General features: G+C 41.9%; 1 protein-coding gene across 1 annotated transcript in view; it reads right to left on the bottom strand.

Moving 5' to 3' along the window:
* The window catches only part of LOC105009201 (short transient receptor potential channel 5), a 71,195-nt gene that overhangs the window by 26,325 nt on the left and 25,779 nt on the right, over positions 1-19,091 (bottom strand). The window contains 6 exon segments of the mRNA XM_034290331.1: positions 8,735-8,938; positions 9,441-9,578; positions 10,152-10,331; positions 13,559-13,809; positions 18,577-18,679; positions 18,843-18,884. Coding sequence (XP_034146222.1) covers positions 8,735-8,938; positions 9,441-9,578; positions 10,152-10,331; positions 13,559-13,809; positions 18,577-18,679; positions 18,843-18,875 — 909 coding nt within the window. The 5' untranslated portion in view covers positions 18,876-18,884.

The following is a 19,091-nucleotide window of genomic DNA, read 5'->3' as shown; positions in this document are numbered from 1 at the left end:
GTGTGTGTGTGTGTGTGTTTTTGCATTGGTTTGCCTGTATGTGTGTGCATGCTAGTATATTTGTGTAGTTGAACTATTCTGGTAACAGTAGTAGATGCAGGACAACATCCTCCAATGAAGTAATTTAAGGTCTCTGTGTTAATTCCATTACATGAAAAGGTCATATGAATTAAGCTCAATTGCACATCTCTCTCAGCGCAAACGCTTGAAAGTGTTGCAATTGACAACTCCTACATTTCACATTGGACCCAGCTACTGGTATGTAGCTCCGTTTAAATCATGGTACCTACAACAGTGGACGTGTTTCCCACTGTTTAATAAAGAAAATAATGATAAAAACAAAAAGTGTAATAATTGTTATGTTTTCTGGACCTTAGGGAGATGTGCTATGAGTTTAAAATCTACAATCTCCCTCCTCTCAATCCCTCCCTGCTCAATTTAATCCTGTCTCTCTCCATATCTCCCTTATTCTGCCCCCCCACCCTGTCTCTCACCGTCACTGTTCGTCCAGTTATAGCGCCTTACTAATTATCAGATTACTAATTATCAGATTACTAATTATCAGATAACTAATTATCAGATAACTAATTATCAGATTACTAATTATCAGATAACTAATTATCAGATTACTAATTATCAGATTACTAATTACCAGATAACTAATTATCAGATTACTAATTATCAGATTACTAATTATCAGATAACTAATTATCAGATTACTAATTATCAGATTACTAATTATCAGATAACTAATTATCAGATAACTAATTATCAGATTACTAATTATCAGATAACTAATTATCAGATTACTAATTATCAGATTACTAATTATCAGATTACTAATTATCAGATAACTAATTATCAGATTACTAATTATCAGATTACTAATTATCAGATAACTAATTATCAGATAACTAATTATCAGATTTGAAGATTGAGATCAAGACTCAGAGAAAAAGGGGGGGGCAGAGGTGTGATGACAGAGACTGACGGACAGATGGAATGAATCCTGGAGGTGTTGGGCAACTTCCTTGGGGATTAAAGTCGTAAAGATGGACTAGGTAGATAAAGTTGTGTGTACCCACAGTGCCCAGGAGTACCCACAGTGCCCAGGAGTACCCACAGTGCCCAGGAGTACCCACAGTGTCCAGGAGTACCCACAGTGTCCAGGGGTACCCACAGTGCCCAGGAGTACCCACAGTGTCCAGGAGTACCCACAGTGTCCAGGAGTACCCACAGTGCCCAGGAGTACCCACAGTGCCCAGGAGTACCCAGTGTCCAGGGGTACCCCCAGTGTCCAGGAGTACCCACAGTGCCCAGGAGTACCCACAGTGCCCAGGAGTACCCAGTGTCCAGGGGTACCCCCAGTGCCCAGGAGTACCCACAGTGCCCAGGAGTACCCACAGTGTCCAGGAGTACCCACAGTGTCCAGGAGTACCCACAGTGCCCAGGAGTACCCACAGAGCCCAGGGGTCCATCAGATGGACAAGTTCTCCTGCCGGCGAATATTGTCTACGATGAGATGGGAATCTGTGGATAGCTGTTAAGGCAAATGTATTATGTGTGAAGTGTGTGTTAGAGAGGGAAAGAGAAACAGAGGGATGGAGAGAGACAAAGATAGAGAGATAGAGACAGAAATGCAGTGAGACGGAGCAAGACGGAGAGATGGCCTTAGTTCAACGTTTCTTCCAGGGAAATGGGTCTGTGTTAACTCAATGGCACAGACACAACATTAGGGCTTGTAAACGATACTAAAAGCTTTACTAGAGGTCTGGGGATTGTCTGTGATACACCTCAGAGTACACAATAAAGAAAAAAAGAAGGGGGGTGAGAGTTAGAGAAAGACACAGAAAGGGTGAAATAAAGGAAGAATAAATTAGTTAATTAATCATGCACACATCATTTCAATATTTTCAGTGTTATTTTGACCAGTGTTGAGTCCAAACATGTCAAAGCAGTGTTCTTTCCAGTGGAACATTTAACACAGTTGTGCCTTGGAAAAATGTTAGTGACAATTCCTGAATGTTAACATCCACTCTCAGTCCTCTATCTTCTAGTGAGGGAAACAGACATATTCTCTCAGTCCTCTATCTTCTAGTGAAGAAAACAGACTTACTCTCTCTGTCCTCTATCTTCTAGTGAAGAAAACAGACTTACTCTCTCTGTCCTCTATCTTCTAGTGAGGAAAACAGACTTACTCTCTCTGTCCTCTATCTTCTAGTGAGGAAAACAGACTGACTCTCTCAGTCCTCTATCTTCTAATCAATTGGATTATTTGATTTAGTCAATATGTTTACAGTAACAACAAATGACAAACCTGTTACACAAGTATATAGGTACCTCCAATAAAACATAAAATGTGGTAGTCAAATGCGCTGGGGGAAAAAATTGGGTTCATGTTTAAATGGAAATGAATCGGTTAGAAGCAAGTAACGTTTGAATTCTTACAAACACCAGTTTCTTCTACAGATGTTAGGTTCTCCACCTTCTGGTCATCAGCTGTCAAGATACAAGTACAACCCAGTAAACAATGTGCCGTCCAGGGAGGTCCAACTCAAGAGACTTGTTTTCTTCTGCCCAGCCGCAAAACATTTCATTCAGCCATTCAACATCCAGACTTAAGAGGATCAATGAGTGTTTCTGATGGTGTAGAGAATAGCATGTAGCTCTGCAGGAGCGCTGAATACTGCATACAGGGACTGACAATATTGTACGACAGTGTACAAGTGGATTCCACAAAGGTGGGTATTACATCTACAGACGTCTTCAGAAATGTGAAGAGGAGATACAAGCTACACTTCAGAGCAAACCGAAGGATAACCTCCTTGGACATTTCTGAAAGCACCTGTCGAAAGCACATTTCTGACTATCTGCACTTTTTATTGCACTTTTCATGTCCGCTGACTCAATAAACACCATATAGCATAGTGTAAAATACTGTATTACCGTGTAATAATAACACCATATAGCATAGTGTAAAATACTGTATTACCGTGTAATAATAACACCATATAGCATAGTGTAAAATACTGTATTACCGTGTAATAATAACACCATATAGCATAGTGTAAAATACTGTATTACCGTGTAATAATAACACCATATAGCATAGTGTAAAATACTGTATTACCGTGTAATAATAACACCATATAGCATAGTGTAAAATACTGTATTACCGTGTAATAATAACACCATATAGCATAGTGTAAAATACTGTATTACCGTGTAATAATAACACCATATAGCATAGTGTAAAATACTGTATTACCGTGTAATAATAACACCATATAGCATAGTGTAAAATACTGTATTACAGTGTAGTATTATACACCATATAGCATAGTGTAAAATACTGTATTATCGTGTAATAATAACACCATATAGCATAGTGTAAAATACTGTATTACAGTGTAATATTATACACCATATAGCATAGTGTTAAACACTGTATTACCGGTGTAATAATAACACCATAAAACTTAGTGTAAAATACTGTATTACCTGTGTAATAATAACACCATGAAACTTGGTGTAAAACACTGTATTACCTGTGTAATAATAACACCATGAAACTTGGTGTAAAACACTGTATTACCGGTGTAATAATAACACCATGAAGCTTAATGTAAAACACTGTTTTACCGGATTAATAATAACATCATATGACTTAGTGTAAAATACTGCATTACCGTGTAATAATAACACCATATAGCATAATGTAAAACACTGTATTACCGGTGTAATAATAACACCGTAAGGCTTAGTGTAAAATACTGTATAACCTGTGTAACAATAACACAATAATGTGTAGAATACTGTATTACCTGCGTAATAATAACACCATGAAGCTTAGTGTAAAACACTGTATTACCGGCGTAATAATAACACCAATTCTACTTATAGATTACACACATATGAACAACATAATAAACACTGACATTGGAAGTCCCAGACTGCATCTTCAAGACGTGATGCGACTCCCACTATGCCAGTCTCATCCAGCATGTCCATCAGTGTTCATAGGGATTTACTTCACATTAGAAATGGCTTCAAATCTTTCCAAACTGTTTTTGTGTGCAAGAAAGCCAGTCCTGTACGTACTGTAGCTTACAATATAACACTCAAAATGCTTTTTTCTGTCTGTTGTTTACTAAGTATTTACTTTTTTGTCTGTTGTTTACTAAGTATTTACTTTTTTGTCTGTTGTTTACTAAGTATTTACTTTTTTCCCCTGTTGGAAACGTAACTGAAAGACAGACAAAGAGAGAGAGAGAGGAAGGAGGAAAGGCAGATGCCAGACAGGATGTAAAGATATAAAAGTGAGAGAGCAGGTACAGGAAGCGACAGGGAGGGAGGGAGGGAGGGAGGGGGGAGGGAGGGGGGACGGGGTGAGGGAGGGAGGGAGGGAGGGAGGGGGAGAGAGGAGGAGTAATGGAGGAGAGATGGAGGAGTGTATTCTTATATAACATGGTGTCACTATGGACTCCTGAGACAAACGCAGAGACACACTGTACCAGCCATCCAGACACACACACACACACACAGAGACACACACAGACACAAAGATAAAAGGAAAGAAAGAAGGAAGGGAGGAAGATGCCAGAGAGTGTTCAGGAGGAAGGACACAGCGAGTCCTGGAATTGACATGGATGGATGGGGAAAGAGTGTACCCACTCACACACACACACACACACCAGCACACACACACAACCACACACACACACACCAGCACAAACACACACAACCCCGCTCACACACACACACACACACACACCAGCACACACACACAACCACACACACACACCAGCACACACACACACACGCACACAACCACACACACATTACCACACTCACACACACAGAGGGCCTGGTTAGGGTGGAATTGACGCACCATGGCACTTGGAGCCACTGCTCCTTCCTGTCTCTCCTCTAAACCACGAGGGGATGTTAATCATGACAGACACAAACCAGTCCACTCTATATAACTACATATAACTACACCCCTCTATATAACTACATCCCTCTATATAACTACATATAACTACACCCCTCTATATAACTACATCCCTCTATATAACTACATATAACTACATCCCTCTATATAACTACATCCCTCTATATAACTACATATAACTACATCCCTCTATATAACTACACCCCTCTATATAACTACATATAACTACACCCCTCTATATAACTACATCCCTCTATATAACTACATATAACTACACCCCTCTATATAACTACATCCCTCTATATAACTACATATAACTACATCCCTCTATATAACTACATCCCTCTATATAACTACATATAACTACATCCCTCTATATAACTACATCCCTCTATATAACTACATCCCTCTATATAACTACATATAACTACATCCCTCTATATAACTACATCCCTCTATATAACTGCATATAACTACATCCCTCTATATAACTACATCCCTCTATATAACTACATCCCTCTATATAACTACATCCCTCTATATAACTACATATAACTACACCCCTCTATATAACTACATCCCTCTATATAACTACATATAACTACATCCCTCTATATAACTACATCCCTCTATATAACTACATATAACTACATCCCTCTATATAACTACATCCCTCTATATAACTACATCCCTCTATATAACTACATATAACTACATTCCTCTATATAACTACATCCCTCTATATAACTACATATAACTACATCCCTCTATATAACTACATCCCTCTATATAACTACATCCCTCTATATAACTACATATAACTACATCCCTCTATATAACTACATCCCTCTATATAACTACATATAACTACATCCCTCTATATAACTACATCCCTCTATATAACTACATATAACTAAACCCCTCTATATAACTACATCCCTCTATATAACTACATATAACTACATCCCTCTATATAACTACATCCCTCTATATAACTACATATAACTACATCCCTCTATATAACTACATATAACTACATCCCTCTATATAACTACATATAACTACATCCCTCTATATAACTACATATAAATACACCCCTCTATATAACTACATCCCTCTATATAACTACATATAACTACATCCCTCTATATAACTACATATAACTACATCCCTCTATATAACTACACCCCTCTATATAACTACATCCCTCTATATAACTACATATAACTACATCCCTCTATATAACTACATCCCTCTATATAACTACATATAACTACATCCCTCTATATAACTACATCCCTCTATATAACTAAATATAACTACATCCCTCTATATAACTACATATAACTACATCCCTCTATATAACTACATCCCTCTATATAACTACATCCCTCTATATAACTACATATAACTACATCCCTCTATATAACTACATATAACTACATCCCTTTATATAACTACATATAACTACATCCCTCTATATAACTACATATATCTACATACCTCTATATAACTACATCCCTCTATATAACTACATCCCTCTATATAACTACATCCCTCTATATAACTAAATATAACTACATCCCTCTATATAACTACATCCCTCTATAAAACGATATCCTTCTATATAACTACATCCCTGTATATAACTACATCCCTGTATATAACTACATCCATCTATATAACTACATCCTTCTATATAACTACATAGATGTTAGGATGTTAATCATGACAGACACAAACCAGGTCCACTCTATATAACGTCTCTCTATCTATCCCTCTACATAACATCTCTCTATCCATCCCTCTATATAACATCTCTCTATCCATCCCTCTATATAACTACATCCCTCTATATAACATCTCTCTATCCATCCCTCTACATAACATCTCTCTATCCATCCCTCTACATAACATCTCTCTATCCATCCCTCTACATAACATCTCTCTATCCATCCCTCTATATAACTACATCCCTCTATATAACATCTCTCTATCCATCCCTCTACATAACATCTCTCTATCCATCCCTCTACATAACATCTCTCTATCCATCCCTCTATATAACTACATCCCTCTATATAACATTTCTCTATCCATCCCTCTACATAACATCTCTCTATCCATCCCTCTATATAACTACATCCCTCTGTATAACTACATCTCTCTCTCAATCTCTATGTAACTTCATCTCTCTTTCTCACATTCTCTTACTCCCTTCTCTTTCTCACATTCTCTTACTCCCATCTCTCTCTTTCTCTCTCTATTAATCTTACTTCTTTTGTCTTTTTCTCTCTCTGTAGACAGACATCAGGTCTGTTTACTCTTCATCTCACTCACTATTTTTCTCTCTCAACCTTCATCTCTTCATCTCCCTCACTCTTCCTCTCTATACCTTCATCTCTCCATCCCACTCACTTCATCTCTATACCTTCATCTCTCCATCCCACTCACTCTTCCTCTCTATACCTTCTTCTCTTCATCTCCCTCACTCTTGTTCTCTCTCAACCTTCATCTCTTCATCTCACAATTTCATTCAAATGGCTTTATTGGCTTGTATTGTGTTACTTCATACGTTGAAAAACAAACATACATACATACGAAATAATATTAACAGAATAGTGAACAGCAATTACAGTAAGAAGTGAATAGTGGGAAGGATCCAGGCATTCTTATTATTATCCTGGTTCATTATTCAGCTGGTTGTCTTGTTATTATCCTGGTTCATTATTCAGCTGGTTGTCTTGTTATTATCCTGGTTCATTATTCAGCTGGTTGTCTTGTTATTATCCTAGTTCATTATTCAGCTGGTTGTCTTGTTATTATCCTGGTTCATTATTCAGCTGGTTGTCTTGTTATTATCCTGGTTCATTATTCAGCTGGTTGTCTTGTTATTATCCTGGTTCATTATTCAGCTGGTTGTCTTGTTATTATCCTGGTTCATTATTCAGCTGGTTGTCTTGTTATTATCCTAGTTCATTATTCAGCTGGTTGTCTTGTTATTATCCTGGTTCATTATTCAGCTGGTTGTCTTGTTATTATCCTGGTTCATTATTCAGCTGGTTGTCTTGTTATTATCCTGGTTCATTATTCAGCTGGTTGTCTTGTTATTATCCTGGTTCATTATTCAGCTGGTTGTCTCCACGGGCGTCACAGGAAGCTACATATTTTGCCACTAATACGGCAGAACAAAGTTTTTCTCCCAAAAATCTCCCTCTCTCCATCTCATCTCTACATCTCATATCTCCATCTCATCTCTACATCTCATATCTTCATCTCATCTCTCCATCTCATCTCTCCATCTCCCTCTCTCCATCTCATATCTTCATCTCATATCTCCATCTCATCTCTCCATCTCATATCTTCATCTCATCTCTCCATCTCATATCTCCATCTCATCTCTCCATCTCATATCTTCATCTCATCTCTCCATCTCATATTTCCATCTCATCTCTCCATCTCATCTCTCCATCTCATCTCTCCATCTCATCTCTCCATCTCATATCTCCATCTCATCTCTCCATCTCATATCTCCATCTGATATCTCCATCTGATATCTCCTTCTCCCCCCAGGTGTTCCCTCTCTCTACCTTCATCTCTCTCTCTTGTTCCTCTACCTCCATCAATCACTTTCCACTTTCCCTCTGCCTGTCAAAACAGTCTGACAGGCATCGCCGGTCCAAATATCCTAATAAGTCCTATCCAAACCTACACAAGGCTCTGTATACAGTACGACACTGTTACTACAGCAGGACAATACATCCTAGAAAACCCCCTTACCTCTTTATGCTGGTACTTGATGGCCAGTTTGAGCTTTGCCAGGTCGTGGCTGGTCTCCCTGGGGTCCATCTCTTCACTGTCGTCTCGGTGGTTTAGGATGGTTTCCAGTTCCCTGCTGCTCCGGGCCTGGTCCAGCAGGTCCTTGGCAAACAGCTTGCACTGCTGAGACAACTCCTCGTACTCCTGACGAAACTCGTTCTCCACCTGGAGTTAGAAAGTAACAGTGGAAACCTTTCCAGAGCAGGTCCTTGGCTAGCAGCTCGACGGAACTCATTCTTAGTAGAGTAACAGGTTATAACATGTTATTACTGTTTACAAACACTTCATTAACCCTTTATGAACGTATTAAATATGTTTAGATATGTTACACTGCTCAGAGAACTCATGATCCTGTCCAACTGGAATAAGTGATACTTTATCAAGTAGGTCGTTTTGTTATTAACACAAACACCCTTTATTAAGGATATGTGAGACAGTAAGAAACATAAAATATTTTATTTGATATAAAGGCAGAGATTAATTTCTATATTTTTTTCAAAGCGATTTTTACATTATAGTTGTATAGCAGATGCTGAGCCATTCGGGTCAAGCGCCCTGCTGATGGAGCACTTTAAGTCACTTTAAGTGTAACTAAACACACAGCAAATGAATAAGCAAACTCACTATTCACCAGTCAGACCAGCGAACATGTCAATCAGGCATTCACCTTGCTGAGCTCTTTGAGTTCCCAGCCTAGCCTGAAGGCGGTGAGTATGGGGTCCTCGCTGGACAGAGCGATGAGGGAGGGAGAGGCCAAGGCCTTGTAAATGTTCAGGCGGGATCTGGAGTGACGCAGACTGTCCACCTACAGAGAGAGGTGGGGCTTGACACGTTAGGAGTCACGTTAGGAGTCATGATAGGAGTCAGGTTAGGAGTCAGGTTAGGAGTCAGGTTAGGATTCATGATAGGAGTCAGGTTAGGAGTCATGATAGGAGTCAGGTTAGGAGTCAGGTTAGGAGTCAGGTTAGGATTCATGATAGGAGTCAGGTTAGGAGTCACGTTAGGAGTCATGATAGGAGTCAGGTTAGGAGTCATGATAGGAGTCAGGTTAGGAGTCAGGTTAGGAGTCATAATAGGAGTCAGGTTAGGAGTCAGATCAGGAGTCAGGTTAGGATTCGTGATAGGAGTCAGGTTAGGAGTCATGATAGGAGTCAGGTTAGGAGTCAGATCAGGAGTCAGGTTAGGAGTCATGATAGGAGTCAGGTTAAAAAAAGCGCAACAGTTCCTGAAAAAGAAACAGCAAGAGAAACTCGACTTGCATGCCGGAGAGAAAATGATCAATCAAACGTCAAGTCACTACATTTCCAATGAATTGAAATATTTCAAACGAACGCGTGACGCGGACACACGTGGCGGTGTGCATGGAGGGCCAGCTGACCTCTGAACTGGAGACACACTCGACACAGTCGCAGCGGATCTGATGCGGTCGAGGGATGGTCACCTTCCTCTGGACCAGCAGCTTGATGATCTCATAGTTGTTGGTGTGAGCTGCCAGGATGACCGGGGTGATGTCTGGGGTGAACTCAGAGAACTGACCGTCCATCATCAGGGACGGGACCTGAGGAGCAGCCGGGGGGGGGGGGGGGGGGGGGGCAGAGGAGAGGGGGGGGGTGTAACCTTTATTTCTTCAGGGAGTCATACTGAGACAGGAGTAGTGACGACTCCCTCTCCAGCGGCTCGGACTCGACGGTGACTCAAACGGTCGTCTTTATTTCCTCATGATGTGGTGTGACTGTCTCTCTCTCTGAGAGGTTGTTGCAGTGTGTGACGCCTTGGGAACGTCTGCAGTCGACACCTCTGAGCATCAACTGCCAGATAAAAGAGGACACACATCCACACACACTGAACTTACACACACACACACATCCACACAAACTGAACTTACACACACAAGCACACACATCCACACACACTGAACTTACACACACACACATCCACACAAACTGAACTTACACACACACGCACACACATCCACACACACTGAACTTACACACACGCACACACATCCACACAAACTGAACTTACACACACACGCACACACATCCACACACACTGAACTTACACACACACACGACACACACGCATTCACACACAGACTTTGCCCATCTTGTCTCACACTTCACACTTCAAAGGCAGTTAGAAAACCCTATGATCTTCCTTTTCTTCATCTCTGTCTCTCCCCCTTCTCTGTCTCTCCCCCTCTCTGTCTCTCCCCCCCTCTGTCTCTCCCCCTCTCTGTCCTCCCCCTCTCTGTCTCTCCCCCTTCTCTGTCTCTCCCCCTCTCCCCCTCTCCCCCTTCTCTGTCTCTCCCCCTTCTCTGTCTCTCTCCCTCCCCCTCTCTTTCTTTCCCTCTCAGTCCAGTCTTTCGTTTCCTCTTTTATTTAGGGCACGGACCACACCTACCTTCACCCCCCTTCCATCCTTTCACCCTTCCATCCTAGCTACATCCCTCTACTCCATCCTTCCATCACTCCTCCATCCTCCCACCCCCACCACATCCCTCTACTCCCCCCTTCCTCCCCCCGTTGTTTCACCCGCTTCCTCTTTCTGCCAAAGCCAGGATTGAGGAGGCTGGTGTGCAATAGATGGCTGATATCAATGGCTGGAGGAGAATTAACAGAGTTATCGTATTATCACATTGTATTATATAATATCACTTATCTGTTCCAGGATGAATAAATGCATTTCACCACTAAAGCAGAGACAGGCAACGGATGTAGAAAGAGAGGGATGATGTAGAAAGAGAAAGGATGTAGAAAGAGAGAGATGATGTAGAAAGAGAAAGGATGTAGAAAGAGAGAGATGATGTAGAAAGAGAAAGGGTGTAGAAAGAGAGAGATGACATAGAAAGAGAAAGGATGTAAAAAGAGAGAGATGACGTAGAAAGAGAAAGGATGTAGAAAGAGAGAGATGATGTAGAAAGAGAAAGGATGTAGAAAGAGAGAGATGACATAGAAAGAGAAAGGATGTAGAAAGAGAGAGATGACGTAGAAAGAGAAAGGATGTAGAAAGAGAGAGATGACGTAGAAAGAGAAAGGATGTAGAAAGAGAGAAGAGGAAGAAAGAGAGGAGGTAGAAAGAGAGAGGAAGCAGAATAAGAAAGGAGGTAGTTACAGAGAGGAGCTGGAATAAGACAGGAGGCAGAATGAGAGAGGCGGTAGACAGAGACAAGAGCTGGTGGTTTGTTATAAGGCATTAAGGAGTTGAAATTCTTTACCATACATCAGGCGAGCACTTCACAGACGGAAACATTAGGAGACAGAGAGAGCACAGGGACAGAGGGTGTCTCGGATGCAATACTGTATCTTCATTTTGTTTGGTTGTGTAATTGTCTTCCAGAGAGTGTACGTGTGTGTGTGTGTGTGTGTGTGTGTGTGTACGTGTGTGTGTGTGTGTACGTGTGTGTGTGTGTGTGTGTGAGAGATGTCCAAACCTTTACCCACAACCCTTCACTTAAGCCAGGGAGTTGCCATGGTGATATAAGATCTGGAAATGTTCTGTCCAATGTCCACAAATGTATGGTGGAACACACACAGACAGGCGCATCCGAACACACACACTTTCCCTCCATTTCACCCGTGCTCGTTGTCCCCCCCATCACACACATACACACACACACACACACACACAAGTCATAGAATAATGTTATTTCACGATGCTGGCAGATTGTACAATCAGCTGTATGCTTTCAGGGTTTGTGTGTGTTCCCGTTCAGACGGTTATTCAGTACATCACGTTAGGGGAGCCACACCTTCCTGGTGATACAGTCACAGATCTTCTTTCTTCTTTCTGGTATAGTCACAGATCTTCTTTCTTCTTTTTGGTATAGTCACAGATCTTCTGTCTTCTTTCTGGTATGGTCACAGATCTTCTTTCTTCTTTTTGGTATAGTCACAGATCTTCTTTCTTCTTTTTGGTATAGTCACAGATCTTCTGTCTTCTTTCTGGTATGGTCACAGATCTTTGTTCTTCCAGGGTAGTCACATGTCTTCTTTATTCTTCCTGGTGATATAGTCACATCTCTTCTTTTTTCTTCCTGGTGATATAATCATGGCTCTTTTTTCCTCTTCCTTGGTGAAGTAGTCACAATTCTTAATTCTTCTTCCTGATGATATAACAGCTCTTCTTTCTTCTTCCTGGTGATATTTCCAGAGCTCTTTCCTCAACCTATTCACAGCTCTTTCTTCTTTCTCAGATTTTTCTAGCAAATACTGGAACATATTACTACCAGCTTTATCTGCAATTGAACTGAAATGTGTGCTTAACTCTGTTGGGAGTTGGTGCAGACTTCTATATGCTAGAGTCTCCTAAAAAGGAAGTTAGAGGTCTGGCAGGAATGTTTCGAAAAAAGCTTCAAAGCCTGGTTCAGGTTGATGTCCTTTGTCCATCACAGTTTCTGACATTACATAACCATGGGAACCCAGTTACACTGGGGAGGCACACTGCCTCCTCATGGACATGATGGCCTTAGCATCCCCGGCCGTCCCCATGGGCCCGCGTTGGGGCAGGCGTGTCACCACGGAGCCCAGCCAGAGGACTCCGAATCCGGCTGCCCGGTCCAGTCGGGGGAACGACCCGGAGACCCACTCAAGGCTGAGGCCGGGCGTCCAACCAGGGGCGGTCTTAATACAGTCGTAGATGTACATTCGCAGGTGTGCCAGAGTGTAACATGCCAGCAACGCCAGACTAGATGTGTTTCTCGAAGTGAATAATTGCCGGTCAATTACCCCGTGACCTTTTGGCACGCGAGCATGCACACCCACGTTGATACACACGCACACACACCTGTTTCTCTCCGCTCGGCCGCCTGTGCGACAGCAGCAGCTCCACAGCTCCTACCACCTCCTTCCGTATGGCGTAGAGGAGAGCGTCGCCAGTGGCAACCCCGTGGTCCAGGAGAAGCTCCATCACCTCCAGGTTCTCATTCTCGATGGCGATGAGGAGCGCGCTCCGGCCCAGCGGGTCGAGGCAGTTCACGTCTATGTTGTAGTACACCTCCGCCTCCCGCAGCGCGTGCTTGACACCCGCATAGTCCCCTGGGGAGCAGTGGGAGGAGCGGAAGTGGGGAGGAAAAGATGGAGGGGGAGGGGAGAAAGGAGAAGAGGGATTAGGTGAAAGTGTGAAGGAAGAGGAGGATAGGATAAGTATATATATATATATATATATATATATATATTATTAAATATTATATATATATTATTAAATAATATATATATTATATAAATTATTATATATGATCTATATACTAGGGTTGCTGACAGGGTCCTTGTACACCTGTCAATGTTTTCACAGCCGCATCCCCTGGTCATAACATAGCCTACCAAACACACGGAAACAGCACTATGAGGACGTTTCCAACCAGTCAGACAAGTTAGAGGTCCTGCAGGAATGTCTCGGCAAAGTAAGGTGCCTGTCTGCAACAGCGTATACTCCCATACTTAAGTCCTCTATCCACTCCTGTGTGTGGACAGCAGAAAACTGTGGTGGTTCTCAAACCTTTCCCCAGAACCCCAAGACATCCCATAGTTCTGATGAACTAGCTCTTCGATTTGACTCACTGAGGGCCTGGTGATTGGTCGATTGCTTGTCCTACAATAAATATGTGTGCTGTCGGAGGTGAAGGAGGACTGGAGTCCGAACAAAACACAGTGGGGTCAGAAGAAAACATTTGCAGCTGCCCAACACAGTGTGAAATGGTCGCTAGAGCTTCATGAGACAATCTCTGCTTTTGCCCCATTGGTCGCAAAAGATAGAACCTTCTTATTGTATTTATCTTTCCAGACTAGTCTCGTCGACAGAAGCAAACCTGAGACCAGAATGAAATAACAGAGCCAGGTTTTCACAATTCATTAAAACACCAAACACGCAGCCCTTCAGTTTGAAGAATCAGAGCGCACATTGAGAAAGGCAAAGAGATTTATCAGAGAGGTGTGTTGAAACATTAACACCCCTTCACGTCTACCTTCAAACTAATTTAGAGATGAGCTCCTGCAATTTCACGCCCCTTTGCAGGCTGTTCCGTGTGGAAGGACCCAAGACCTGAGACTTTCTTATCCAACTGTGGCTTTGCTTCAGGCAGCAGAATCGTAGGCAAGAGTTGCAGCTTGATGCTTTTATATATCGGCACTCATTCTATTTGCTGTTCTGTTGTAGCGATGATACACGGGAGACGGAGGCCGTTGCCGAAAAGCAATTCTCGTTGACAGAGCTGAGCTTGGACAAGAACGGCACACTGCAGCTCATCAAAGGCCTCCTGAAGAGGTTGTCAATGTAGATAGTAAGAACAATTAACAAAAAGTGCACGGCTCTGTGGAACCACCTCCTGGAGAGTTAACATCTCAGACGTCTCGCCAACGTTCGATGCAACGAGATGTGGTGATCAACACGGCCAAACACCTTAGGTCTGCCGACAGGGAGGCACAGGGATGGTTCTTACCAGTGGCATCCATTACATCATTCACAACGTTTATCGCTGTGGCAGTGCCGCGCTGTTGTCTGAAACCTGAGTGATACTCAGATGAAACACATAGGCAAGTAAGGAGCTCAGCAAGTTTCAACAGATCTGGATCCGGACTTTTTTTTTGTGTCAGAAACGTTGAGAGCCTCACGTACATTAGATACAGGAACTGGAGTGAAACTGAAAAACTTGAGTGGTAGTCGATAAGAGTCGTTAAGGTTTTGATGTGGTAGTAAATGAGAGTCTTTAAAGTGTTGAGTAGTAATAGATAAACACTACTTTTGACCTTGCTATATAAGCTTGCGACATGTTTTTTAAGAACCCAAAAGTCGATGAATCCGACTCAGAGCTGCTGCTCCTACCAATGGCAAATTTGGCTCTTTTCATGTTCTCTCTTACACAGTCAGTTACCTTTAAACTTTGTTTTTCCTTTTTCATTTGTTACGTACAGAAAATGTACACAGGGAAAAAAACACCATACCATTTCAACTTCAGGAATGAAGACAATACTGCTCCCATCAAAAGAATACACATCATGTGAAAACCTTGTTCAGAAAGATTTTTCTGACTTTAAAGGTCCATTAAAGTTTCCACTCTTACCGATGCAGGGATTCATTTTCTCTGGTTTATCTAGAAGGCTTTGAACCATGTACCTGTGTAGGTAGAGTGGTGTTGCTCACCAAAAACAACATTTTGCACACTGAATTCTCCTCCCAATGCCAATAAAGTTGACATCCAATTTACCAACACCTGTGTTGTCACGTCTGGTATAGAGCCTATAGCAATGTATCTTTATGCAGTTTCCCAAAACACCCAGGAGTCAGGCAGAAATGGATTATGCTTATAGAGAGACAAGCATGCAAAAGACATTAAAGTGAGGAATCCTTTCAGTTTTACAAATTTCCATCAAGGTTAGCTGTTACTAGCCAGACTGACCCAAATTGTTAGAGCTGTAGTGCTCTCTGTCTAGCTACCTCCACAACAGAATCTGCCGGTCAACAGAGTCGGATTGTATATGTACAGTGGGGAGAACAATTATTTGATACACTGCCGATTTTGCATGTCATTTTTATCATAGGTACTCTTCAACTGTGAGTGACGGAATCTAAAACAAAATACATGGCCCCATCCATCCTCCCCTCAATACGGTGCAGTCGTCCTTTCCCCTTTGCAGAAAAGCATCCCCAAAGAATGATGTTTCCACCTCCATGCTTCACGGTTGGGATGGTGTTCTTGGGGTTGTACTCATCCTTCTTCTTCCTCCAAACACGGCAAGTGGAGTTTAGACCAAAAAGCTAAATTGTTGTCTCATCAGACCATATGACCTTCTCCTATTCCTCCTCTGGATCATCCAGATGGTCATTGGCAAACTTCAGACAGGCTTGGACATGCGCTGGCTTGAGCAGGGGGACCTTGCATGCGCTGCAGGATTTTAATCCATGACTAATGGTTTTCTTTGAGACTGTGGTCCCAGCTCTCTTCATTGACCAGGTCCTGCCGTGTAGTTCTGGGCTGATCCCTCACCTTCCTCATGATCATTGATGCGCCATGAGGTGAGATCTTGCATGGACCCCCAGACCGAGAGAGATTGACCATCATCTTGAACGTCTTCCATTTTCTAATAATTGCGCCAACAATTGTTGCCTTCTCACCAAGCTGCTTGCCTATTGTCCTGTAGCCCATCCAAGCCTTGTGCAGGTCTACAATTCTATCCCTGATGTCCTTACACAGCTCTCTGCTCTTGGCCATTGTGGAGAGGTTGGAGTCTGTTTGATTGAGTGTGTGGACAGGTGTCTTTTATACAGGTAACGAGTTCAAAAAGGTGCAGTTAATACAGGTAATGAGTGGAGAACAGGAGGGCTTCTTAAAGAAAAACTAACAGGTCTGTGAGAGCCGGAATTCTTACTGGATGGTAGGTGATCAAATACTTATGTCATGCAATAAAATGCAAAATAATTATTTCAAAATCATTCAATGTGATTTTCTGGATAATTTTTTTTAGATTCAGTCTCTCACAGTTGAAGAGTACCAATGATAAGAAATGACAGACCTCTACATGCTTTGTAAGTGGGAAAACCTGCAAAATCGGCAGTGTATAAAATACTCTCCCCACTGTAAGAAGTTTGTGTGAAAAAAAAAAAAATCCATGTGGGCAGAAAAGTGGGTTACAATTCAACCAAGTATACAGGACCTCTCAAGAGGTCTGTCATCATTGAAAAAGCCGCCAGCGATAACATATGTCAAATTTGTCAAAATATCAGTAAGGGTTGATTTCTCAGGGCAATTTAGATGTGGTTGTGTAAAAGCATTTATCAGGAGCATAGTTGCCTGGAGCTGGCTTTAACCAATCCCAGTTTAAATCCCCAGCAATAATGGCTTCCTTGAACTTTAGCTTTAAAATTAATTAACCATACCAGTATTCACCTAGACTTGACGAAGGTCTTTAACATAATTTACAGTGTTATACCAGGACTGATGAAGGTCTGTAACAACAGTTACAGTGTTATACCAGGACTGATGGAGGTCTATAACAACAGTTACAGTGTTATACTAGGACTGATGGAGGTCTATAACATCAGTTACAGTGTTATACCAGGACTGATGTAGGTCTATAACATCAGTTATAGTGTTATACCAGGACTGATGGAGGTCTATAACAACAGTTACAGTGTTATACCAGGATTGATGAAGGTCTATAACATCAGTTACAGTGTTATACTAGGACTGATGGAGGTCTATAACATCAGTTACAGTGTTATACCAGGACTGATGGAGGTCCACAACATCAGTTACAGTATTATTAAGCCCTGACTTACAGGGGTCTATAACATCAGTTACAGTGTTATTAAGCCCTGACTTACAGGGGTCTATAACATCAGTTACAGTGTTATTAAGCCCTGACTGACAGAGGTCTATAACATCAGTTACAGTGTTATTAAGCCCTGACTGACAGAGGTCTATAACATCAGTTACAGTGTTATTAAGCCCTGACTGACAGAGGTCTATAACATCAGTTACAGTGTTATTAAGCCCTGACTGACCGAGGTCTATAACATCAGTTACAGTGTTATTAAGCCCTGACTGACAGAGGTCTATAACATCAGTTACAGTGTTATTAAGCCCTGACTGACAGAGGTCTATAACATCAGTTACAGTGTTATTAAGCCCTGACTGACAGAGGTCTATAACATCAGTTACAGTGTTATTAAGCCCTGACTGACAGAGGTCTATACCATTCCAATGACTGTACTTATCCGGGACTGATTGAGTCCTTTCAAATCAGTAACAGTGTCAATGTGACATCTCAGGAGCAAAGACTAGACTAAAGCAGTAGACTAAAACGTACCTTTCTCTACAGCAGTGAGGTAGGCTCTTTCCTCGGCAGAGAGCTCAACTTCAGCCCGGACGATCTGCAGCGGGATTCTATCCCGGTATGGCGAGTAGCTCACCTTATTCACAAAACACATAACAACGACATGAAACACAACATAACAACAACAACACAAACTTCGTCATAAAAATGAAACACTGTGCAAAATAATCGTGTGCGTGTGCATGTGTGTTTATGTTTATGCACGAGTGTGTACATAAATGCACGTGTCTGTGTGTTACCTTGTTATAATACAACTGAGCCATTGGATTCATCAGGGCTGTCTAATGGAGAGGGGGAGAGGGCGAGAGGGGGAGAGGGCGAGGGGGGGGGGTAGAAGGAGAGAAAGATTAAATGAGCGCACGCACACTCCATGTGGATGCTTACAAACATCTCAGTGGTTGTTTTTAGTGGCTCACAGTGGCTCATCATTGAGCCTGGATTGTTCTGCGCTGGTGGAAATTGTCTCATTATCGAGCATTCAACAGAGA

This window comes from Esox lucius, chromosome 24 (genome assembly GCF_011004845.1).
Source record: "Esox lucius isolate fEsoLuc1 chromosome 24, fEsoLuc1.pri, whole genome shotgun sequence".
Taxonomy (NCBI): Eukaryota; Metazoa; Chordata; class Actinopteri; order Esociformes; family Esocidae; genus Esox; species Esox lucius.
Note: the sequence above shows the minus strand (reverse complement) of the source record. Positions and strands in the feature narration are given on the sequence as shown.